At 36.9% G+C, this 26,612-nt stretch overlaps 2 protein-coding genes across 9 annotated transcripts in view; both read right to left on the bottom strand.

Moving 5' to 3' along the window:
• Nucleotides 1-413: 413 nt before the first annotated feature.
• Nucleotides 414-26,612, bottom strand: part of LOC131306571 (bet1-like SNARE 1-1) — a 76,970-nt gene continuing 50,771 nt past the window's right edge. Inside the window, exons 1-6 of one of the 6 annotated variants that reach the window (XM_058332934.1) lie at nt 3,883-3,982; nt 3,540-3,605; nt 1,640-1,790; nt 953-1,009; nt 782-841; nt 414-677 (exon numbers count right to left, since the gene is read on the bottom strand). In XM_058332934.1, the coding sequence (XP_058188917.1) occupies nt 588-677; nt 782-841; nt 953-1,009; nt 1,640-1,790; nt 3,540-3,553 (372 nt within the window). In that variant the 5' untranslated portion in view covers nt 3,554-3,605; nt 3,883-3,982 and the 3' untranslated portion in view covers nt 414-587. Of the gene's footprint in view, nt 678-781; nt 842-920; nt 1,010-1,639; nt 1,791-3,539; nt 3,983-26,612 lie in introns of those variants that run through there. The other 5 variants (XM_058332894.1, XM_058332926.1, XM_058332911.1 and 2 more) reach the window with 5 other exon arrangements.
• On the bottom strand, nt 6,154-19,421 carry LOC131306539 (SART-1 family protein DOT2). 3 transcript variants are annotated; one of them, XM_058332840.1, is made up of 13 exons: nt 19,252-19,421; nt 18,188-19,096; nt 15,842-15,983; nt 15,708-15,762; nt 15,216-15,329; nt 15,011-15,107; nt 14,861-14,927; nt 14,714-14,773; nt 14,002-14,623; nt 12,929-13,290; nt 10,237-10,457; nt 8,721-8,805; nt 6,154-6,581 (listed from the first exon to the last, which is right to left on the bottom strand). In XM_058332840.1, the coding sequence occupies exons 2-13, from the start codon at nt 19,030-19,032 to the stop codon at nt 6,507-6,509; spliced, it is 2,745 nt and encodes a 914-aa protein (XP_058188823.1). In that variant the 5' UTR covers nt 19,033-19,096; nt 19,252-19,421; the 3' UTR covers nt 6,154-6,506. The 3 variants fall into 3 exon arrangements, with proteins under 3 accessions (XP_058188823.1, XP_058188832.1, XP_058188842.1); XM_058332849.1 differs by having other exon boundaries at nt 19,262-19,402; XM_058332859.1 differs by lacking the exons at nt 6,154-6,581; nt 8,721-8,805 and having other exon boundaries at nt 10,236-10,479.

Below are 26,612 nucleotides of genomic sequence, written 5' to 3'. Positions count from 1 at the left end.
AACTTCAATCGAACCGCAATTCAAAACTGAATGGTACCGAACTGTACTCCAAAGGCTTAGATTGGTCTGGTTCCAGGGGTTGATCTAGTTCTCAAAAATTCTAACGCATAAGCAATGGTTTGGTCCTTGATCCAAGAAAAATTGGATCAATCCGATCCATGCTCGCCCACACTGAAAAGATTCTCCAGCTACAAGGAAAGATAAATTCATGGCGCAATTCAAGCTCCTGTCATTAATTTATTAGAAGGCTTGAAGCTACACTTGGCTCAGACGGTTTGAATGGTGGTTTGTGTGAGAGCTTCACCTTAATCCATTCCTCGCAAAACTGTACACTGAAACAACAATGACATAGCACATTCATAGAGAAAGGAAACATGCTTTCAAAGAGGTTGTGGTGTATACACAAAAAGCCATACGAATTACAATCCATTCAACATCCAAATATCAGTTTTTGCACAATTTCCAATCGAAAAAGTCTTCACTTGCAGCATTGACATCCATCATAGTAAGAAACCGAAACATGGTTCCAGTTCTAAGCATAAAATTGGCGGATAAAGAAAGAAAAAAGAAGTAAAATATGAAACTTGTCACCTAGTAAGATAGTATATGATCAGAAAAATAACAACAAAAGCTGCGACAAGTGAAAACGTTCGCCGGCTGGATTTGGTCTCAAATACCTGCAGAAAATATGCTCATGCTCAGCAGGTGAAGATTTTTTGAACCAATGGAAAAGAGAGAGTAGAAAATAGATAACAAAAACTAAAGATAATGGTTAAAGTACCATCTTGAATTTATCCATAGTCCCTGACAGGACTCCCCTTGATGAATCCATCTCATTGCCCTAAATGATAAAAAACAATCCATTCATCATATATCCCAACAGTTCTAACAAATGAAAACTATTGTAGTAACTACATTACAGGATTTGGCTTAATGACTGCAGCGTACGCACCATATGGTCCAGCATACGATTGTGACCCTCCACTTCCTCATGTATATCACCTGTCAACTGTTGAAGTATCGGGAATTAGTTCTTGCCTGGAAGTACAATGGATGAAGCTCTGAGTGTCAAAAGATGCACTTTTTCTTTGATAACACCATAAAATCATTCCCTCAAAATGTATGAAGGATGTGACACTGAAGTTGGCTTCAGAATAATATCAAAGATGGTCAACCATTCATTCAATTTACTCTCACTAATATGTGTGCTCCAACTCCCAACGAAAAAAAGTTGCATGTGTGCATACAGAGCCATATGCACACATCAAATTTAATCTACTCAGCGAACCTTTTCCCTCAATGCTTAAGTACAACAGCATAGTATAAAGGAAGCTATCACCATACAATAACATTTTTCCAACAAGAAGGAAAAGAAATTAGCACAGGAATACATAACCACTTCACAGCCACAAAACTATCATCATTTATGCCACTGTAAATTTAGTATATTGCCTATAACCAGAACAAATTGGAGGAATGTGCTTCCATCTGCAACCGAAGCCTATATAGGTCTAAGATTTCGATATCTCCTTATATTATGGAAGTATCAGGAAGCAGTTTTCAGCTCGGTGAGGAGGGGTTTATGAGGTAATTAGCAAGTGAAGTGAAAGAAACCTCGAAATCAGAAGATACAACTTACTCTTTTCAGCATAATGACTCGATCTTGCAATCCATCCATTGCTCTATCATTGTCATGCTCATCAATTTCAGGGGAGGCATAAGAAGACGAGGCCCTGATACCACCCTCCTCAATGCCATCAAAAAGTGCAACTCTATTGTTGCGATGATCCCTGCATCCACGGAAAACACTTGGAAGTGTCAGACGGATGACAAACTGAAATGATGGTAGGTGCAGAATGTGCAGACCAAAAAATTGTGTACTAAAGTGCAAAAGATGAACATAGTGCCCTTAATTCAAACATGGTCAGAACGAATAGTCAACAACATATCTTTTCAGGTACTCTAGAGTAAGCACACTGCATGTTGCATGATTAACTTATTGAACTAAATTCTCCCACTTGGCAGAAAACAAATGCTACTACTGTGAGCAAGACTTGCAAACCTGGAAGACTGAATAAATATGAATCCTCCGACAGACCAACTCCACTTTTAGAGAGGGCAGGAGACACCACTCAAACTCATAGGTGGTGTTTGCAGCAATGAAGAAAGCATGTGACAAACAAAGACTCCAAACGACTCACAAAGGAGCAAGACAAAGTCAAATGAAATGCTTGTTTAATTATTGAATATTGTGAAGCCAAAATCAAAATTTCAATCCATATTGGTTCTAAGATATGCTTGGGACAACCTTTTTATTGTAAATTGGTGCCGAAATCTGTTGTGCTTTACTTCTGGTGCTGAATTTTGTTCTGGACAGCTTAAAACATAGGGGAGATGCTACCCAAAAGTCTCATTTAAATCATCTTTATTAAGGGAAACAAAATGATGACAGGGGTAATTAAATCATTAGGCTTCTAACCTCATCCAAGTAAACCAATCCATTGAGGTACACCCTCCATCCCAATTTGTTTGTCCAGTCTTGAAATTCCAACTTATTAAGGAAACAAAACAATTACTTTTGAGTTTTGAAAAGCTAAACTTCCAAGAATACACTTTAATTTTTCGGAGAGATAAAGGGTCCTCAGTTTCTGAGTGCTCCATTGGTGGAGCAACACAAGAAACCATGGAGGTTTCATACATCACGGGAGGAGAGAGAAAGGGAAAGGGGATTTGGAGGTGAGAGAAGAGGGGTTGGGGTTGTTAGTTTGGAGCTGAATGGTGAGGGTAGTGAAGAGGTGGGTCTGGGTGAGAAGAGATTTGGACATAGTAAGCTGTATTCAACAGGGCATTGGAGGCCTCATGAATATGCTAAGCTCAAAGATCTTTTTGCCCAGTTTGGTCCCCAAAACTGGAACTTGATTGCTGAGAAACTTGATGGAAGATCTGGTAAAAAAAAATCCTAGTGTAGAAACCAAATAGAAGCGTCGGGAACTGTTCGATGCATGTGAGTCTCATATGATGCACATGGAGTACACACGCATCGAACGGTTATCAAAGATCACATTTATGTTTCGAGTATTTTTTCCGGAACATGTGTGCAAAAACATTTTGGGTTAGGGGAAATGTCCCCTTATTCATTGCTTATAGCGGATCATTCATCATTTCTGGAATCCCCAATATACCCCATTGTACACGCCAAAAATATCTAACATGTCAGGAAATTGATCAAGGGAAGTATTGCTCTCCATCAACTCCCAACTAAACAAACTAGAGAGGATACGACCCTTCTCTCGCCAAATGAGCCACATCAAGCACAAGAATCATAATTTTGGGCGACGACATCTCGACCCATCAAAGTATCTACAATTCCTCGCTCGCCCAAGTAGCCACATCAAGCACAATTGTACACGAAATCACTTCAATCGAAATCCACATGTATTTCAAACAGACCCACAATGTCTGTCTAAATTCGACAAGTGATCTGACCCAATAGAGGAAATTACAATAGCATAAAGGCGAAGATCATTGGATCAACTAACCTTCGGGAACCCATGGTTCTCGTGGTTCAAAAAATACCCAGCAGGAGCTTCGCGACCGTTTCGATTCTGTTTAAGGAAAATCCAATAAATCAACCGAAAATTCAGACAGGAAACTACGATCTGAAGAAGAATAATTCCACGCCAAAGTGTAGAACAACACAGTTTAGCAAAGCAACCTGAGTCTTAGGGTTTTTAAAAATGAACAACAAACTCGAACATTGTGGAAACGGAAATCGAAGAATCGAGGAAATATCAGATCTGATTAGAAACCGGTCGTGTGCGCGTAAACTGACCGGACATTTGAATTATTTAAAAAAAAAAGAAATAAAGGAACCTGTCGTACCTTTGGCCTTTGGAGAGGGAGAAGCTGGAAATACTCGGGCTTCTTCACAGTTGGCAAGGTGTTCAGCTTCATCGAATCAAACAAATATTTATAAAAGAATAAATTATTTCCACAGCCAGCGTAAATATTTGTTTCCTTCAAATCAATTTGCATTGCGTTACATTGACATATTATTTTATTAATTGAGATCACTATTTTGACACATGTCTCAATGTAATTGATTTTAAAAAAACATATATTTAAACCGACGGTGTAAAAAATTTATTCTATGTATATAAATGGAGTGTAGTCTGCAGGGACAAGATCACAAGGGTTCGGATGACATGTTCCTTTCCATGTCTGTTGTTTTACATTATTGTGTGCTGGCATGGCAAAAATAAGTTACTTGCTTATTAGGGCGCATTTGGTAATCTTTTTAGATTTTTATTTTAAAAAAATTAGAAGTAGAAATAAATTTATATTTTTATAAAAATAAAAATAAGAAACGTGTTTAGTAATATTTGTGTTTCTCAACACAAAAAAACCTGGGAAAATACCTTTTTGTAGTTTCTATAGTTTCCAAAAACTCCAAAAAAAGTTAAAGAAAAACCAAAAAGTAGAAATTTGTTATCAAACAAGTTTTCTTCATTAATTTTCAAAAAAGTAAAAACAAAAATCAAAAAATGAAAACAAAAAAGTTACTAAACGCTTGTAGCTTTTTTTGTGTCTTTATTTAACAAAATTTTTGTTTGTTATTGTTGGTTTTCGTTAGATTTTTTGCAAATATTCATTCTCACGAGAGAAATCGGAAAAGTAAAAAACTATGATCCAAACTCAAAAAATTCTGAATAAAGACAAAAATAAGCCAAATTATTATTATGATGTCTGATCTTAATTTTTTTACTTTTTTCTATTTCTCTCATTAGACAAAGAATTAATCCACAAAAGTTAGATGCAAAGCAAACAAATGCAATTTTATTAATAAAGATTAAAAAATAAGCTAAATGATTTTTTTTTTTTGCCAAACTAGGCATGTAATTATGTCATTTTTATTGGCGAAATTTTTTTTTGTGTGGCCAAACTAGGTGAATTATGGATATTTTTTTAATTCTTGCTGATGTGAATAAAAAAATCATACAAGACGGAAAAAAGTACCAAAACAAAAATTTAGGAAGAATGTCCCAATAATTTAGCAAGAATGATGGGTGTTTTGACACTTTTGAAAAAAACGAAAATACCAAAATAAAGTTGGGGAGAATGAGGTTAACATCAATTTTGGTCATACATACTAATTCTATTTAACTAATTACTATAGTTCTTAATGGGCATACCTTCCATTATACAAGCGTTGCTTCAGATAGAACTTGTTTGCGAGAGGTTTCATTATGTAAATACTCTCCAACTCCAACTAAACACTGTCAGTCGTAATCTCCTCAATCTCTTAAAGCACATCATCGGCCAAAACTTAACTGAATCGAATTGAGCGGGCATACCTTCCATTATACAAGCGTCGCTTCAGATAGAACTTGTTTTGCGAGAGGTTTCATCATGTAAATACTCTCCAACTCCAACTAAACACCATCAGTCGTAATCTTCTCAATCTCTTAAAGCACGTCATCGGCCAAAACTTAACTGAATCGAATTGAGCGTGTAAGCATCGATTTCATCCCAGAAATCATCTCTCCATCTTGTTGGACCTCTTCTCCTTCAGCAACAAGCTTTTATTTTTGGCCGAGCAAAAAAAAAAAAAAAAACAAGCTTTTATTTTATGTTATGCTAGTTTAACTAGCAAGGCAGGCACACTTCTTCTCACGCCATACACTGAAGTTGCTCTGCCCATCAGACTTATAAACCTGGTACTTAGCCGCCATATAACCACAATCCAACAGTTCGCGAAGATTTAAGCCCCAAATAAATTTGGAATGTACGAGTTTGACTCAAGAAATCGTAAAATCATTTGTGATCACATCATCATGATGTGAACGTTTTACTTTTGGATACGTGGTTTAAATGCCAAACAAATGCAAAATATGTGATATTGACGTGCTGCAAAATTCATGTGATGTGTGACATTGATGGACCACTAAATTTTTGCCAAAATTCGACGATATGACGCCATAGCAAACCAAAAAATCTTCAACTTCGAAAAGGACTACTCAATGGAGATGTTTATGTGTATTTAAGAAGATTAATTTGTATCCTCGGCCTATTTTTCTTTCTGACCGGAAATAACAATACTAGAAAATTCAAGAATGATGCGCGTAATTCCCAAGCCACACTGGTTCAAGAAAAGAAGTCAAAGTTTAGCTTGTTTGTCTATTGAAACTCTCATGCTAAACATGACAATATCCCACCGAATACTGCACTTTCGGGGTCTGTTTTTAAGAGTAATATTATATCCAGAAGTTGCGTGCACAAAAATTTGGCCAAACTAAATCAGTACTCTCTCCTTCATATAAGTACATTTACGTGAACATTAATCAGAAAACTGGCAGAAGGTGAGCATGCTCCAGGGAGAACACTGAATTAGAACCTAGTGCAACCCAACCCGAGACTGCAGCCATGGGGAAATCACGCAACCGTGCACCCGCATTTCCTACTCAAAATAAATGCCTTCCAACTCGCACGCGTCTTGGCAGGAATGTCTACATTTTAGGCTTCTTTGGCGGGCCCATATCTCCAGGCTCACCCTTCCGCTTTATTCCCAAGAAGTGCTCAACCTGAAAGACCAAACACAAATGATTAAGCGAGTCTGAAACCGATCTGAAAGTAAACGAAGAAATGTACCCAAAACTGCAACATCGTGACCAATGTTCATCAATGATACATGCGAACAATTCCAAGCAGCAGATGCGAATTCAAATGAATCTTTTCGGTTATAAGAGAAGAAACCAAGTTTTATCATTATAAGGTTTCCCTAAATGCCACAGGACCACAATAAACAAAAACTTACGTTCAGGGAATGAAATGACGTACAATAAAGATAAATCAAAGTTCTCTTTAAAACTGACGTGAACTACAACAATTCCAAACCCCAAGAGCATTTATCTCCCAAGTTCAAATAGCACTCCACGCCAACAGAAGACAAAACGAACAAATGCCACAAACCCACATTCTTCAGGGCCTACAAGTTGGAAACGCTAGAGTAAATTGAAAAAACAAATGATATCGCTGAGATCCTAATGTTTAGGTCAATACTAAGTTAACTGGTTGCTCCTTTGCTGTGAAGCTCATTTAGTAGCAGTTGGTTGAACAAGGGTAAATTACTTATTTGCGAGAAATAGAAAATAAAGAAAAACCAGAAAAGATAGAAAGGCTTTTTTTCGAAAAAAACAAACTTCTCCTTTCCACATCCCAATCAATCACCAGAAAAAGAAAAAAAAAAGGAGCAACATCTTTTCCTTCTGTCATGCTCAACTCCCTCAGGTCGCTAATACGTCAAAAAGAAGTAGAAGTTTCTCCTTTCCATGTCCGAGTCCTAATTAATTTCATAGAGAGAAACACAACCACATCCGTAAAAAAATCACCCCAAATACATTTAATACATCACCATTTCCTCTCAATAGGCCACCATATTGATAAGTTTCTTGAGGTCTGGAAACTGGTTCAGAGGTTCTTTCGCCTCCTTCTATAAGCAACTCAAATTACATCATGGAGTTCAACCTCGGCTAAAATTCAGCACCAGGATGAAATACTAGATATACATACGTCCACTAGAAGCAGATGCAATGGCTTTACTGTACCCGGTATCGGTGGTGGCTAGATCATAGTTTTCAATATGTGTTCATCATGGGAGGGGAAGTCCCCGCCTATTTCTTAAAAATTTTGGGATCTAGTTTCCATTTCCTCAAAGTCAGACGCAAGGGGACGAAGGTGAAATTTTTCTTAAATAAATGAGAGAAAAAGAACAAGATAGTAATAAAATCATACTCAGAACAATGCTGAAGAACTTGTGTGTTACAGAGAATCATAAAGCTGAGGATCTATATGATAAGGGTACCAGTCTAAAGGTCATGGCATAAACTAAAAGTTTGCAACCTATTCCTATAACAAATAGGAAGAAGCCAAAACAGACCCAAGTGGAATTAGATGGCAATAATGGCATTAACTAAGAATCATGGTACCTTAAAAAAGAGGCATGCTGTGTCCGACACTTGCCTCACGGGTCATATTATCTTCTTTTTTTCAATCGCCAACAGGTCATGTTATCTTTCTGTTTCCTAGACCAGACACATAGGGGAAACGTGCGTCATCACTAAAGATATTCGAATTTGAAAAAAAGCGGTGCGTGATCTAATGATAATGTGACCGTCAATTGTAGAATTATGTTATCTTCTTTTTCTCTAGTATAGACTGTAATAATAATTTCCTACTCTTTGGATATGATAACTCTCAGTGTAATGTAACCAAACAAGTAGTCATCATTCGGGTAAATTAAATTGACCTCCCCTGAAGATATTAACAATGACCGAAATTTCCCCTCAGGTTGCTAAAATGACGACCTTCCTATCAGACTGGTTAACCCAACAGTATTAACCAGAGAATGGTCTTTTACTGATTTACCACTCAACTCATTGATTGACATGATATCTAGCCGAAACAAGAATAACTTGCTATGCTAATAATGTTATTCTCACACAAATATAACATATAGCAGGCTGCAGGCATGACACAACTAAATTATTAACCTGAGAAAGTGGCGTAGTGTGTAAACCAGGACCAGCAACAAGTACACTTATCGCCATAGTCAAGCAAACACAACACAACACTTCTTCAAAAACCATATATCTTCCTCAATATGCTTAATCAGTTCACAGTCATACAAGGAAAAAGTACACAAAACAGAAAGCTACACTGACCTTTCTGTCTCCAAGCATGGGCGTCAATCCCCCAGGAAGATCCTTCTCAACAGTTGCAAAACCACTGCTAGGATCACTTGTTTGCCTGCAATCAAATAGAAAAAGAAAAAGAAAAAAGTGTCAAAAAGCAAATCAACAGATTAGGCGGCAATGAGAAGGATATCTGCAGACAGATGGCAAATATAGCCCTAGTTAAGCTTCATCATTAAGAAGTGCTCGTTCCAGTGACAGAATGACATGAATTTTTCATTATTGGAAGGTCAGAATGGAAAAGTTGTTTTTAATGAACTTAGGTCAGAATGGAAAAGTTGTTTTTAATGAACTTAGTCAATATCACTGCAGAAACATGATTAATCTCTGTTGCACTTAACCCAGAAAAGTTACCGTACTCCCCACTTCTCATTTCTGTCACCATCTTTTTGATCTGTTATCCCCTCCTCTTTTTGCACCTCATGCGGTGGTCAAGTTATGCAAAAATAGCTGAATTTCCAAAAAAAAAGAAGAAGCCCGAACCTAAAATGTGGGAAACGAAGAGGGTGTGCTTGATAATTAAAAAGGATATATGATTGATGATCAGGTATACAGATCCTGAAATTCATTAAGCAGTTGATGATCATGTGCATAACTAGTGGTCTTGCAACAAGCATCAAGTTTCAACAAGTAATAGCATGGGATCTTAACAGCTCTGACTATTTATTTCCAGAATTAATAAGAACGATCAATCGATCCTCTTCATCACCTCCACGACTCAACTTTCTAATGCCAGAACCAACTTTAAAAAAAAAAAGTTAGATCTGGTTTTGTTAAGTTGTTTGTAATCACTATTGATACGGTAGTAACATAGGGCTCACAAACAGTGCTTTTCTTCTCTTGTCTTTTATTTTTGCAAATAAATACAACCAAGGTTTGAAAAGAAACCATATAATTTCCAAGGGTGGGCAGGACTCAATTATTTACCCAGCAAAGAAGTCCTCAAGAAGAAAACTTTGGAGGTATACAGAAGATCCAGATGAGATCATCAGACCAAAGGGAGAATGTTAACCAGCAGATCACATCATGAGCCAATGGTAAGATAGTCAAATAATCAAATTTATCTAGATTTTTAGCCAGCATAAAATTGAAGGAATTTCACTCAACAATTGCTGTGAGAGGTAGAAAATACAAAGGCACCCCGTCCAGCATTTGGACACACAAATAACCTTAAGCAAACCATAATGAAGTAAGCAACCCACCATCAACAGAAATAACACTGCACAAGGATGAGGATATTTTTGGCTGATAGAATTATGAGAGCACTAGGATACAAGGAGGAAGCAGTTACAAAACTTTGAAGGTTAGATACCTACATGGAACCGCCATACCAAATTCTTTGATATAGCACCAAAAATGACACTTAGAATTCTTGCTATCCCTACCAGTGCTACTTTTGACTCATTTAAAATTTCAACACATATCAAGTATCAAAAACCAACAAAAAACAAAGAACTAAATAAAAGTAAACAAAAAGAAAGCATACCCTGGTTTGACATTCCCACTGAGAACAAGATAGGGTGTCTTTAATCGAGCTTGAGCTTCCCTCATCCTCTCCACAGACTCTGATGGTGTATCTGAATTCTTCATTTGCTTTACCTTCAGTTCCTCGTGGTATTCACGTATGCGCTTTTCTTGTTTTGTTTTCCCAGGCCCCTTCCCGTGGAATTTGTGTGAAAGCAACCGGAAGGCTTCCTTTGGAGTCAACTGGAAAACACAAGGAAAGAATCTAAATGAATTATAAGACTCTGCCTGTGATGAACATCTTGTTTTAATTCCTAGAAAGAGCAGTAAAACCAAACTAGCATAGACATGCCCGCAACCAAAATGTGAAACCATAACAGCAAACAGAAAGTAGCCATTGAGTTGTTTAAGTCTAGAAGTCTCCGTGCTAGCAGTCAGCAATTGGTAATGCTTAAGAACTACATATTCTAGCAAAAAGTCTATAACGGATTTAATGAAGCGTCTGACGCTAAAGAGTAGATTTACTATTAGTCTATTACACATTCATTAGACTCTGTACAAATGCCTATGGTAAAGAAACTCTATAATTTTTAAGGTCACAACCTCTATTCTTCTGTCCCTAGATGGAAAAAAGTATTCATGTTGGACACAGCCTACTCATGTCAAACACTATGTCTTATATCCATGGCATGTGATGCAGGGGCATCTCTAGGTGTGGTACCATCACCCTAGGCTGAAGTTGGTTACAGTGTGATTGAGTAGACCTTGGGCTAGAGGTTCAAGGGATTGATATGTCTCCTCCCACTAGTTGCAGCTTTCCAGATCAGTGGTCAATCTCCCTGCATCATATGATTTTTGACTGCAAGTAGCAGCCTGCTGCCACATTTCACTCTACAACTGACTGTATCAAGACTATTACACTGGAAACGATAATGTTTGTCTTGTAACGATACTATAACAAACTGACTGTACATTCCAACAAAATATGTTTGACAAGAATGTCTTCTGAAACTGAACAGATTCGTTTTATATAAACAGCATTTAAAACCTCCAAATTTTACTATTAAAGGCACCTTTCAGAGTTTGTATGAGGAGTTTGCGCATTCAATTGATAGTTTGAGACTTTCAGACCTTGATTAAGAGTGCCCGGACACTACGGAGTTCCAAATTCACATCTAATTGTTTCCATTCCTGCTCAACTTATATAGTTGTTGAAATCCAAAATCAAACAATCGAGCTATTTCTTTCAAAATTTTGACATTTTCCCACAAAATCTTTTCCAGTAAATGCATGAATTTATTTCAAAAGATACTATGACCATTATATATAGGTTCAACATATAATTTTGAGAGTATTCTATTTTCTTATATTTTAGGTTTTTCTTTAAATATTCCCCTTTTTTTTTTGCTTGCATGGCCTAACTTTTAGTTTCAATGTGAGAAGCGACTAAGCAACTAGTAATGACATAACTACAGCGAAGTTACAAACAACCAGAGTACAGACCAAACATGGTTGCACATTCCAACTGCAGACCGTCAAAGTCTTATAGCTGTAAGTAAAGCATTAAAATAGTTGACTTGACCTTGATCAATATGCAATTCCCGATCACCAGATAAATGATGTCAAAGGCTTGCAGGCTTTTCAAAACAAGGAATTCAAGAGAGGTCGGCTATATGATTGACGGCGTTGAACTTACAGTAGAATTTGCTCCCACTACGTACTTACCTGAAGGAAAGATAGGACTGGGCAGGTTCAGGTTGTGATATGGCTGGAATTGAGAGAGAAGAAAGATTCCAGTTTTGGCGGCTTGAAGCACTATGTAATCATGGATGCTCAACAAATCCCAGAATGCTTCCCTAAGCTATGGCCTCATTCATCAACAATTCGACCATTTCGTTATACCTATCACTTGTTCTTAAAACCAGCATTCTTAAGACCAAAGAGTAGGGCTGAAAGGGGGAAAAGCTCTCTGTCCTTGAATCTCCTGTAGCTGGATCCTTTGGAACCACATGAGTTTACCAATTTAAAAAACCAATTGTACATGACAAAGATTTGGCTTGGCATGCTACAGTGGATCCAGGTAGGAGAAAACCCCAGCGTTTAGACAACCAAAAATGATTAAAGGGTTACTGTGGACTGAGAACTAGGGCTAAGTGTATGTAGCCATTCAGGCGAGTTTCGTCTCACCTTGGACTCGTGTAAGACCTCATTTCTACTACTTTGGCAGAAGTATACCTAACTAGCGGGCATCTAAAACAAGGTGCTCTACCTAACTGAGCTATGGCCCTTGGTGCTTGTGAGTTGTGACAAATATTCTATTCATTAAGTAGAGAAATGCATCCTATTGTGCTCTTCAAAGAGCCACCTTCCTAAAATCTCACCCAAGGGCTGCTAAAGGTGGAGCTTTTTAACAATTTATGAACAATGCATTTCTGGCCATAGTAGTTAGTGATATCAGACATGAGAAAATAGAAGAAACATTCTACTTCAACTTAAAATAAATATGAAAACAAACATATTTTGTAATACCTGTTTTACAGCTATAAATTCATTTGCATTCAAAAAGATCAAAACTTGACAAATTAAGTCAGCAAACAAGTATGGTAGTGAATAAAAGAGACCTAGAAATTTTCATTTTCCTGCGTACCACAAGCACATTAATGTTAAGACATTAAAAATTGGAAGCAATTTCTTTTTGTCAAGATAATACTTACAAGTCGTCCAAACTCGTCTAGCCTTTCAATTCGTATCTCTTTTTGTCCATCGTTCTCATATATGCCAACAAGCTTGCTCTTTTTCTTGTCCATATTTCTGCCACCCCATTCAACAGTTTCTTTGAGTGTTCCTCGGTCTTTAAGCAGTTTAAGAGCACCAGATAATCCCTTCCCTACAGCTGTTTCATGAATTGTTTCATCTGGAAGTATCTCCTCTTTGTCATCATCAGCAGCGTGTTCCTCTTTGTCAGTATCTTTTACCTCTGTCCAACCACCATTCTCATCTTTTGTTTCTTGATCCAGGGCTTTTGGTGCTATATCCTCCTCCATGAAGACATCTTCACCATCTGGCTTATGAGCTTCTGAAAGAGTACAAGTGACACTGTAAATTGTTTAATTAAGGAACTGCCATCTATATGAAATACAATATAAGTCTGAAAACACAAACATATGTTACTCTGAGGACTGCATATGGATTCATCAACAAAGAATATGGCATTTTACTTGCAGGACAATAAGAAAGCAGAGCAATGCAGAGCTACTTTGTTTAGCTACTTAAGAAAATGTGAAAACGTGATGAAACACATTTAGAAGTTGCCAATAGAAAAAACATATTCCTAATTTAATTGCCAGATAGTGTAAATCGTCATAGAATGGTATCACTTCAGGGCTACTTCCTAATATCTTTTACAAGGTTACACCTATTTTTGCCTAGATGAAAATATGCCTATCATCTGCATACAATATATCTAAGAGCAATACAGTATAGCTAGAAGGGAAAAGTAAAGACTTAAATCCAATTTCATTTTATCTACTTTTGAGTCGATAACTAGGTTACACCTATTTTTGCCTAGATACAAAATATGCCTATCATCTGCATACAATATATCTACAGTATAGCTAGAAGGGAAAAGTAAAGACTTAAATCCAATTTCATTTTATCTACTTTTGAGTCGATAACTTGATAAATAGCACTCGACAGGATACCTGACATATTTGTCATTGTAACCTCTAACAAGCACTTCTAATATTTCCGCTTTGCATTCACTTGGTTCAGGGCACAAAAAGAATACCTTCATCAAGTTGAAGACCCCACACAAACTCTTCCATCTCCGTGAAGACAACCTTGTTTTCTTGCGTCTCCCCAGAAGTGGCGTTTTGGTCATCTGCAGTTGAATGGCTAGCAGTTGAAGCAGCCAGGAGTGCAATGGCCTGAGGACCAGATGCTGCCACCTCACCTTGCTTCTTGAGAGCTAATTTTCTAGCTCTTTCTAATGATTTATGGAGATCATCGTCGTCCCCAAATATTGGAGTATCATCATCATCCTCTGTTTTGACAGTGCTAGTTTGCTGCAGTCTCAGTGCTTTGGATGCCTCGTCAGCTTTAGCATATGCGGCTTGATAAGCATTGCTTCTCATTTCAGCCTCCAATCTCTCTTGCTCCTCTTTAATGGCCTTCCTCCTCCCATCATTCCGTGAACCAAGATCCCCAACTCCCAATCCAGCAGACACAGCTTCCGCTTCAAGGGCATCTAGGTCTATCTTCTCCTTTTTCCTCAATGATTTCTTTTTCTTGGGCTTTTTAAACTGAACCATTTCTTCATGAGTGTAATAATCCGATGATGTGATTTTATCAGAAGTACTTAGGTCTTCAAAATGGATGTTTGCTGAAACACCATGTATCCTTTTTCGGAGCTGGCAAAGAACATGCACTTCCAGTAAGATTACAATAAATATGCGTCTCAATAGCATTTTCTTAACATAGCATCAACAAAGAATAAATACCTCCTCTAGTTTCTTCTCTGCATCACCAGTGAAACGTCCACTTGCATCCAGAGTTACCCCCTGCAAAAGTAAGAAAGTGCTAACTACAAAAGAGCTATAAAAACAGAAGACCTACAATTCCTACAAACATTAATACTCAAACCTAACCTCATCTACAATAGGATCATCGTACTGTGGGAGTATTTTCCTTTCAGAACCCGGCTCATCGCTGAACCTAAAATTTACACAATGAACAAAAGGGTAGTTAATCATCTGAAATAAATATAGACACTAACAAGACAGCAATATCTTTCTTACTTGTCAACATAAATTCCCGTTTTCTTCTTTGCAGCCTTGTAAGCCTCATCTCTCTGCTTTTGCTCCCCAATTTCCACATTTTCAAGCATGTCCATCTCTATTATACAGAATGTCACATCAACTTCAGCATATCTGGACCAAAAAATACTATAGCAGAAAGGTGGGATGGAGGGGAAGGGGCATAAATGAACAAAAAAAGCTTTACCTTCATTGATGTCACCATCAGCAAGTATGCTCTGATCTTTGAGTGTCAACACAACTGCACCACCTTCAATTACTTTGTCAAGCCCATGAAGAACTTTAACCCCAGCTAAGTCTCCTGTAAATGGATATGCAAAACAAAATTGAACACATTGGAGTTAAACAATGAAATTGAAGCTTTGGCAATAACCAATGACCATAACATAAACGGGCGGGGGTGGTGGTGGTGTTGTAATATGCAACAAAAACAAAATTCATCAATCTGGAACTTATTTCCATTAAGGTTTTAGACTGCCGTACTGTCAAGGGGTTCCTTTCTGCTAATTTCAGAACTGAAGGAATGTGTTCAGTTTGCACCAGTAACTTTGTGCTCATATACCATCTAACAACAATAGACTGACCCAACTTTCAACTGACATCCACCCAAAATAGTAGGTTCTGATGAACTTTAAATAATAACAGAGCTCCTAATAATTGAGAGAGAAAGGAACCATACGGGCAGTATGCTGGGCTACACCCTCATCTTCGAGTTCTCCCTGATTGATATTGTCCTGCAAACAATTATACGTAACATCAACAGTTTGTTCACTCCAAAACAGAAGAAAGGAATCACAAAAGAAACAAACTTACCTGCTCCTCAAAAATCTTTGAAAGCTGCAAGGCCTTCTCCTTCTCATAACTTTTTTTCTCCTCAATTTTGCGGCTCCTATTAACCCATGCGAGCACTTCAGAAGCTCCTTCAGATTTTTTCTGCAGTCTTTCCTCCTTCATCCTAAGGGAAAATAAAAGAGCAGAAAATACATAAAGGAATCTCCTCGACCAAAAAATTTCGACAAGTATGCGAGAATCGTAAAGTGCCTAAGCACAAAAGCACACCCGTTTTTTGTAACAAAAGCTCAACAGATTATTTCATGCTAGCATTTCCCTACTTGAAGACAATGCCAATTGCTAAACTGACTATGACAGATATATGCAAAGCCAGCTTGTTTTGGTTTGTAATATGTTCAATTGCAGCACAAAAGGCAAAAATATACAGGACAACTCAGAACATTCTTTCAATGTCTCTCACTACTATCTTCAATTAGAATTGCTTTTGGGGTCAGAATTTCCAATATATTTGGGAGCCTTGATCACAAAAAGCCAATGAATTACATTGAATATAAGAAGCAACTAAAATCAGCAAGAAATACAAGCAGCTATATGAAGCCCACTAAGTGTGCGCATCAATGGGACCTGAATCTTATTTACTAATGATGTAAGAAGTAATAATGAAAATGATGTTTGCAGGGATTAATTACGCAAGTGCCACTTAGTGTGATTTGGAAAAAGGTTGAATTTCTTTATCAGTTTTAATGCAAAATTATGAAAAATGATACCTTTGTTCAACACTTAAGAGGATAAAATGTGATTTAATAAAGTTAAGGGGAAGAGAATGCATTTAATTTAGGTGCATGTAGGCATGTAGCCTACCTTTGTCATTTTACATATATGCAAGATATACCTACATATATGCATAAACTATCTTGTACATGATAGTATGTTAATCTCAATGTTGGAAACATACGCTTATGTAAGTACTTTGTCAAAGTTTTATGGGCTTAAAAACTTCTGGTACCCATATGTACCAGTTGATTCAGCAAGTATGTGCTAGTTTTTTTGGTGAAAACTACTGGTTTCTTGCCGATCAAAAAAAACTACTACTGGTTTCTTCAACTATGGGGGTGGAAATGCACATGTGTACGAGTAATTATTATGTTTATGACTTTATACTAAGTACTTTTTTATGGCAAATACGTTCGCCCCCTTAATGTGAAATTATTTTTCCGTCCTTGATTACACACCATACAAGCACTTTTAGAAATGCATGACATGACAAGCTGGGAGTGCACTACAGCTTTTTATATTTTAGTAAATTGATTATATGCAAGGACGGAGCTAGGATTTACATAAATGGGAGACCGAAACTTAGAACTTGGAATATCACATATTTACATGGTTGTTGAATTTTTAAGTTTTCCTTACAAATAGTTTGAAATTCAAGCATGCAATCTAAGGAACAATATTTTACAAGAAACCCATAGCCCATTCCTATTCATACACGGTAAAATATACATGCACACATAAAAGGAAGTAACTTTTTCCACTATGTAGCTACTTTTTATTTTATTTTTTTAAGGCTGGGGAGGCCGATATAGTACATTATGAATATTTACTGTGTGTTTTATACTATAGTATAAGGTGATTTTAGCAAAGTTGGGGGTGGCCCAGGGCCCCAGGCCTCTCCACCCTTACCTTTACCTCAAAGGGCATGAAAGAGCAGTGTAACACTACCTAAAACTAAAAAGATATACACTCCATTCGTTAATATCAACCTGTTTTCGCATTACACTTGTGTTGTAATATCCGTGATGTAAGTGTATCTATATTATGGGTCTCTTGATAGTTGATACACATAAGGGCACAAGTTCTGCTCTGGTGACTATAAAGAGAATCATCACATAGGTTCTTTTCGGAGGGTTCAACAAGTGTAGCCGAAGAGTACATGAAGTGTCGGTGAATTGTTTGACATTATGATCTTGATGTTTAGGTTACGACATTGTGATTTAGGAGTACCCAAAGTGTGTGTGTGTACACCAACATGTGCGATGTGTCATATCTCTTCTATACAAATACTTGTGTTTCTTACACAGAGAATCTCCTTTTCTCTGCACTATACTTGTGTTCGGTTCCCATCATAAACACTCGGTATAAAGACATTACGATTCTCCAATGGTGATAATAAGCAATTTGAAGCATGTAAATACAACTAAGAGCTCTTGCTTTCGGATATCCAAGAAAACAAACAAATCTCAAGTCAAACATCAAAGTCTAATACAGAACAATACCACAAAGGTCCATCAAGGAATTAGCAAGTAGAGAAAATAACGAACAGCATATGACACCAAAAATATATTGCATTTAGGAAGCATAACTTACTTTGAAATGCGATCTTCAACCTCCGAAGCTGATAGGTTTGATCCACCCAATTGGCCAGCAGCACTCTGTTGATACTTAGTGGACCTGGTTTCATCCTCGTCATGACGAGAACTCTTCCTCTGATTAGTTACATCCCCATTCTGACCTCCTTCACGGTCCAATTTCAACCCATCATCTTTTCCTCCATCCTTACCCCTGTCATGACCCTCTTGGTGTTTCCGACCCGCTTTATTATCTCTTTCTCTAGACCTCTCCTTATCTTGATCCAACTCCCTCTCCTTCTCCCTCCTCCCCTTTCCCTTCTCTCGATCAACCGTGTCTCTATCCCTATCCCTATCCTTGTCGATTTCGCTTTCTCTATCACCACCTTTCCGTTCCCTGTCCCGGTCCCTGTATTTCGCCGCATCTCTCTCCTTTTCCCGCCCTTTCTCCCTTTCCCTGCTCTTCTCTTTCACCCTCTCCTTATCCTTCTCCGCCTCCCTATCCCTCTCTCTATCCCGTTCCTTCCCTCGATCCTTACTGTCTTTATCTCTCTCGCTCCTCTTATCCTTGTACTTCTCCAAATCATAATCTCTCTCACTCCTCTTATCTTTCGTAGTACTCCTATCCTTTTCGCGATCATTGCCTTCCCTCTCTCGGTCCTTCGACCGTTCCCGGTCCTTACTTCTACGATCCTTGTCTTCCCTCATTCGGCTGCTCTTACTACTCCGATGCTTACTCCTGTGATCCTTCTCTTCCGAATCATCGTGTTTTCCTTCCCATCTCTCTCGCCCCGCCGGAGAATCGTCTCGGTCCCTACTGTCGATACTTCTCGAACGCCTCGATTCTGACAATTCTCTGACCATTGTAGTTGCAATAAAAATCACCTACAATTGCCTAATCTGTAGATAAACCCTAGGTTCCAGGTACCTGTCAACGGGAGAAACACACAAAAACTCAAATTACCCGACACAAATAGGAAAACCTATGAAGGGCAGAACCCTAGAGAGAGAGAGAGAGAGAGAGAGAGAGAGAGAGGTACCAGTTCTTAAGGTCGCCGGAGCTTCGTAGAGAGAGAGAGGTACCAGTTCTTACGGTCGCCGGAGCTTCGTTCGATTCAAGATAGATTTCGAGGTCGTTCTAATTGTGATCGACGGATGAGTGTTTAGGGCTGGGGAGCCACAAAATAATCCTTGACACGATCACACTAAATAAACAAAGCCCTAGCATTTGATCTTTCTTTTTAGACCTTCTTCCAATGGGAATTTTTAGGACTTTTTTCGTTTTATCGGAAAAGTAAAAAAGTAAGACGTAAAATTAAGGTCATCCACAGTGATATAATCAAGAATTAATTATTTTTAAAGTTAACAATATTTATGCAAAAAGATGGCTTATAAGGCCATCCACAGTGGTATAATCAAATGTCAATTGTTTTTAAAGTTAACAATGTTGATGCAAAAGATTACTCACAATGGTATAATCAAACTTAGCTACATCATTAGAAATAATCAAATTTTGGGCTTTGGATAACCAAAACTAACAACTTTTTTCAATAATCAAAATTTGTGGATCCTACACCACATAAGTTAATTAGTTCCAAAATTTGTATACACACGTGTTTCAACTAGTATTTTCTTCTTCCCTTCTTCACCCATTCTTTTTTTTTTTTGGTTAAAAAAATAAAATTGAAAAATAAAAATTTTATGTAGCCAAGATTTTTCGCTACTCTATATCTTTTTCACTTCGCCAACAAACTATTTCTCTTTTTTTTCCTCCAAAAGTGAAACTCATATCTCTCGATCATCTACAATTCAATCCATCGTTGCCGGATTAAGGTGTTTCAATCTTCTTTCCTGTTTCTACTACCCACCCCCGAAAAAAAAAGAAGGAAAAAATCATAATAGAAGGTAAGGAAGTCACCGATTTTTTTTTCAAAATTAAGAAAATGAATCGATATATTTTAACTCATAAAAAACGTAAATGGAGGGAAGTGAATGACGGAAAACAGGGGGGAGAGAGAATGAAATTCTAGTGGACCCCATATTTTGATTATGGACTAAAAGTGACGATAGTGAAGCTTAACATTGTTAAGCTTAACAACCTCTTAAATGAATAATCAAAAGCTGATGTGTCAACTTTTGATTATCCTTTTTTGATTATACCACTGTGGATGGCCTAATGGCAGCATTCTTAGAAATAATCAAATTTTGGGTTTTGGATAACCAAAACTAGTAACATTTTTTAATAATCAAAATTTATGAACTCTACACCATATAAGTTAACTAGTTCTAAAATTTGTATACATGTGTTTTTCGATTGGTATGTTTTTCTTCTCTTCTTCGCATACTCTCTATCTTCTTCACTTCACCCACAAACTATTTCTCTTTCTTTCTCTCAAAAAGGTGAAGCTCATATTTCTCAAATCATTTACAATTCAACTTATCATCGCCGAATTAAGGTATTTCACTCTTTTTTCCCGTTTCTATTTTTTTCCCCCAAAAAAATTAATGATAGGAGGGAAGAAAGTGACCGATTTTTTCCCAAAATTAAGACAGAGAATTGATATATTTTTTCCCAAAAAAACGTAAATTGAGGGAAGTGAATGACAGGAAACAGAGGGGGAGAGATAGTGAAATTGTAGTGGACCATTATTTTGGTTATGGACTAGAAGTAGGGATGGCAATTTGAACCAAACCGATCGGTACCCGAACCGATAACCGAAATTATCCCCGAACCATAACCGAAATTTTCCCTGTGGGTACGGGTATGGTTGGCACACAAGATAACCGAACGGGTTTTGGTTCGGTTATGGTTTAGCTGATACCCGAACCGAACCGGACCGAAACTGAACCGAACTAGTAAATTACAAAATTACCCCTGCCTATATATATACACACATACGTGAGTTAGGGTTTTCCAGTCCTATTTCATTTTCTCACTTCTCACTTCCAGGCGGCGATTTTAGATCTAAGGTCTCCCTCTCTCTGCAAAAAACTCTCTCTCTCTCTCTCTCTCTCTCTCTCTCTCCACGAAGCACCTCCACTCCCATCTCCCCCAAACTCTCTCACTTCATTCATCGCTGGCCGCGGAGCCCGCTCATCCTTCTCCGTCATCGTACATCTTCAATAGGCCCCAATTGCCATCGTAGTTGATTTTTTTCTTCCGGCCATTATGGGTTTCTGCAACTCCCACCTAAGGCAGAGAACCTCCTCAAATGGAGAAATTGATTCCACAACAAATTCAAAGGGCTGGAACTCTGGAAGTTAATCAAAATCCCAAATTTCTCAAATCAAATCATTTCTCCAGTCTCCTCCAGGTCTGCTGCTTTAAAAAATATATATATATATGTAAAGGCCGAGAACAAAAATTAGATCTTTTGCTTCTCTCTCCCTACAGATCTCTGTAACTGTTAGTAGTTATTTTGTACTCTTTTTATGGTTTCAAAATCCACAGGTGCCCATATGAGTTGCTGATTTTGTGGTTTTTTTTTTTGGTTTTTGATTTTGTACCAAATTCGGGTACTCAATCAGTTTCGGGGACCCGTTTGGTTCGGTTATGGTTCTTCCTTCCTCTCCCCGTTCGGGTATCAGGGCGGATATGGGTAGTCTTTCGGTTTCGGGTACGAAAATCCTCATATCAAAAGCTGATTGCCATCCCTAACTAGAAGTGACCATTGTAAAGCTCAACATTGTTAAGCTTAGCAACCTCTTAAGTGAATAATCAAAAGCTGATATGTCAACTTTTGGTTATTCTTTTTTGATTATACCACTGGGAATGGTCTAAGAAAAGTGAAAAAAATTTAAATAAGGATAAAATAAAATAAAATAGAAAAAGTGAAAAAAGTGTTGATGAAATTGGGTCTTATTTTATTTTTTGTTTTCGAACCAACTTACACACACCTAACTAATATATTTTTTTGGTCCGGTCAAACACATATCATTCACACCAAAACCAGTAAATTCACAAGAATTTCACTATCGAATCTAGTCAATTACTCCATAGGAAGTAAACCGTTGATCTTTTATCACAAAAAATTATGACATGCAGCTTTGAGTTATAATTTCTTGTTTTTTCATTTTATAAAATGTAGTACTAGGGTACATATGGTCCAGATTAGAACGGTTGTTTGGAAACCTAGTACTCCCTCTGTTCGGATTTAATAGTTTCTCGTTTAATTTTAACAAGATAAAAAATTAGTTATAAATTTAAATTAGTAATGAATTTTATATACAATATGATCTTGTTTGATAGATCTCGATTAATTCTATAAGATAATGTTTTCCAAAGTACATAAAACATTATAAATTACAAGATATAATTAATTAAAAATTGGACAAACTCCTACAAAGGACTATTAAATCTGAACAGAGAGAGTAGGTCCCGTTCCACTTTCCCTTCTTAAAAAATAACAACAATGCTACTTACACAACAACTCACACAACCTCTCACATACATGTGGGGTTCCACACATAGTAGTGTGTGTGGAGCCCATATGTATGTGAGAGGTTGTGTTTGGTGTTGTGTTTAAATTATTGTGTGAGTATCATTTTTGAAAAAATAAGTACTTATTTTTAATTTTCAAACTCAAATATAATGAAAATAATTTTTTTTGCTCAATATAAAAGATCTCAATTAGATCTATCAAACAAGATCTATATTGGTAGAATTTTTTTTTGCATAAACACATGATTTTTTAGCTAGAAATTACCTTCTTAAAAAATGAGTACTTAAAATGAAAACTGGAACGATGCCAAAATGGACAATTCCGGTTGATTTTGGAAAATTGAGAATGAAAACTGATTTTGGTTTGGTTCCGATATTACATGATTAGCATCGAAACACTTCTTCACAAGAACATGAACACGCAAAATAATTTAGTAATTTAGAGCATAAAACAACTCGTATAGAATATCTATAGGAATTTCAGTAATATCCAAAATTTCGCATGGCCTGTAAAATACTTCGCAATTTAACATCCCTAAAGGAACTCCTAAAATTTAACCAAAACAACCCATGAAGTAGTTAAATGGTACAATTCGGTTCTAACCATAGTTTTAAAGTGGAAAACATATAACCTATCAGAAATTATCGATTCTTTAGTTTTTAGAATCATAAACGACAATTCAAACCAGATCAAATAAGTTTAGCGAATATATCAATTTCTTGAATACCCCTATTACCTATCCAAATCTCAATTTCTTGAATACCCCTATTACCTATCCAAATCTTTTTATCGGAGTCACTAGACATCTGCCTGTCTATCCAGAATGGGAGATGTCTACCAATATTTGTTATTTGAAAAGTACCAATATTTGTTATTTCAAAAAAAAAAAAACCAATATTTGTTATTGTGTCAACTTTTGTTATTTCTACATCGTCTAACAAAATCACCAAACATAACGGTAAATACCAATTTATCGCATGAAGGGTCATTCATTCGGAGTGCAGCCCAAAATCCACCCAACCAATTGGGCTTTAGTCGGGTGAACCCATCTTGCAAGCCGGCTACCTAGCCCGAATATTGTATGGCCTGGCCTTGGGCTTATGGATTGAACCTTGCCCGCAAGCTCCACCCATTTACCCAATCTGACAACCCGTAATTTAGCCCGCTTTCTAGCCAGCGAAGTAGTAAGTGATAAATATGCTCGCTTTTCCTTCCATATTTTTAACAATATACATTAAGAGATATAGACGATTGAAAATAACACGCAGAACCGTAATGGACATTTAAAAAGGGATTCGGGGGGCCTGTGGTGACCCAACAAACCACAGGGTTGTAGGGCCCCAAAATTGTGTCGTTTTGAGACTGTAAGGGGAAGGGAAAAAAAAGGCTACAATGCTTGGTTTAGGGAAAAGCCAAGACTCTAGGGCTCTCGTTAATTAGCATTAAGAAAATCGTAGAACCAAATAGTTCTTAGGGGTAACTAACGAGATCTTATTTCTCTAAAAATGAGAGCCCTAGAGCAAAAAATTAATTATGACATTTTAGGATAAAATGATCAGAGAAATAAGATTTCCGGATCGGTTCAAACGAATTAAAATTTGGAGCACTTAATTTTTTAACCACATTTTTTAATATATTAATTGTCTAATAATAGTTGAAAAATTAAGTGCACTAATTTTCAATCCGTTTGAACCGGTGTGAAGATCTTATTTCTTTGATCCTTTTATCCTAAAGAATCATAATTAATTTTTGTTTCTAGGGCTCTCGTTAGTTAGCCGTAAAAGATATTTGGTTCTATGACTTTCTTAGGACTAATTAATGAGAGCTCTAGAGTCAAAATTTAACTATGACCCGTTAGGATAAAATGATGAGAAAAATAATATTTTCGCATCGGTTTAAACGAATTAAAATTTGGAGCATTTTTAATTTTTTTGCTTAGCTTTCTCCAAACCAAGCATTGCAGCCTTTTTTCCCCACCCTCTGCACAGCCCCAAAATGACACAATTTTGGAACACTACAACCTTATGGTGAGTTGGGTCACCATAGGCTCCCCGAATCCCTTAAAAAGAGACAAGGGAGTAGTAAATACGCACGTTTTTCCTTACAAGAATATTTTGTTTTTGAAAGAGTATTTATTTTATTGTCTCACACTCGTATTATTAGAAGGTTAAAGGGAAAATAGTTTGTGTCAAATTAAATAATTTGTAGAGGGAAGATTGCAAATGAGATTAATTGAGGTGTACACAAGTTAATTCAGACATTTGGTTATTGTTGGAAACATGTGGGAAGGATTGAGTTCAATATTAGATAAATAGAAAAACGATCGTACCTTAATTGCAATTGAATAACTCACTACTTACGAGACTTGGCATTGTAAGTGAATATGGGTCATTAAATGTAAGGATTCTTCCTAACCGGTCCTATGCGGGTGGATTATGCCTCGTCAGGTCCTTGCACACAATTACTTCCCACCTGGTCCTATCCTCCATGCGTGCGGCTCTCTCTTCTCTCTTCCCCATGTGCACTCATGTCTCCACGCGCATCTATCTCCTGCTTATGCCACCTTTTGAGTTATGATCCACCACGTATATATTTATGCCAAGATACCCCTCATAAAATTCTAGAGCTTTCTCCGTATTGAAGGGTACAACGTAATTCTCCCAAACCTATGGTCTAAATTCCTTCCCATGTACGGTAGGTGAGGAATAAGCTTTTTCCATCCCTAATCATTAGGAACTTTATCTTTCTACAGAATTCTATGAAATTACTTATTTTGTTCATTATGTTCTAAAATTACTTATTTGATTCATTATGTTCTGATTATATTCTTGGTTGCTATATATGTTTGATAAAGCTACTTTCGGAAAGTTAGGTTCAAATTTACTCCACACTTAAAAGTTACAGTATCTATTCCAGATAATGACAGAAAAAGTATAAGCCCCGTTCTCGAAAGGAAAATAAATATTTATTTTTTAAAAAATTAATTTCAAATTCAAAAATTATGTGCTTACGCAAATAATTTTTCGATCAATATAGATTTTGTTTGATAGATCTCATTGAGATATTTTATACAGTGCAAAAAAATTGAAAAATTATTTTTCATTTATATTATAGTTAAATTTGAAAATACAAAATAACTACTTATTTTGTAAGAAGGTATTTTGGAACGGGCCTAAGGCTGGGTTCCAGAAACAAAAAAAGAACTTATTTTTTGTTGAATAAGAAGGGTTGTTCCGGAAAATAAGGAGGAGGGTAATTATTTTGGTAGAATTTATATAGGTACCAATGGGCGGCGGGAGGGAAATCGTACCGGTGGCCGCGCCGGGCCGTCTCCGACCACCGGACGGCCGATCCGAGCCGTCCAAAAATTCTAAAAAAAAAAACCAGTTTTCTTTGTGTAAATGTCTATCAGATTGGTAAATGTCTCTTTAGCTTTTCTTTGTGTTTCCTGATTCACCCATCCAGTTTTCCACCGTCTATTTTGGTCCATTTAAAGGCCGGGATTTACTCTAACAAATTCAAGGTTCCCATCATGCCACGTGCAGTCTTGTTTTTTTTTTTGGTCAAGCGGAAAATCAATGCAGTCTTGTTTTTGCTCTCAAATGACACTAGCAACTTGCAAACGGAAAAAAAAAAAAACTTGCAAACGGAAAAGCCCAAAAAACTATTCATTTTAATGATTTTGTGGAGCCCATTTCGGGTCCTAAAATAATGATTCAAACCTCTAGTTATTTTTAAAATATTTTTTATGAATTCTTGTAAAAGATTAGCTCAATTCGATATTTGTAAGGGTTTTTTCAACATTCGTAGGGACTCTACGATTTTTGAAACACTTTATAAATTCTGAAAGAGTCTTTATCGATATCGAATTGACTTAATTTTTTTTTAAAAGTCCATAAAAAAATGAGAAGGGCTGTTATGCATCCGCTGTGATCCAAGCCCCACTTGAACCGGCTCGGATTTTACTGGCACCTGTTGAACCAATTTATGGGAGAATGAGAA

The sequence above is a fragment of the Rhododendron vialii genome, chromosome 1a, assembly GCF_030253575.1.
Source record: "Rhododendron vialii isolate Sample 1 chromosome 1a, ASM3025357v1".
NCBI classification, from domain to species: domain Eukaryota; kingdom Viridiplantae; phylum Streptophyta; class Magnoliopsida; order Ericales; family Ericaceae; genus Rhododendron; species Rhododendron vialii.
The sequence above is the reverse complement of the archived record's forward strand: the minus strand, read 5'-3'. Positions and strand labels throughout refer to the sequence as shown.

Bases quoted from the DNA above. Each gene is read 5' to 3' on its own strand.
- LOC131306539 (XM_058332840.1), bottom strand. From the start codon at position 19,032: ATGGTCAGAGAATTGTCAGAATCGAGGCGTTCGAGAAGTATCGACAGT. The intron at 13,291-14,001 runs GTATTCTTTTTG...GTACTCTTTCAG, and splicing joins GGGTCTTCAACTTGATGAAG to AAGCTCATAAGCCAGATGGT. The intron at 8,806-10,236 runs GTATGCTTTCTT...ATTTGATTGCAG, and splicing joins AGTGGGAATGTCAAACCAGG to GCAAACAAGTGATCCTAGCA.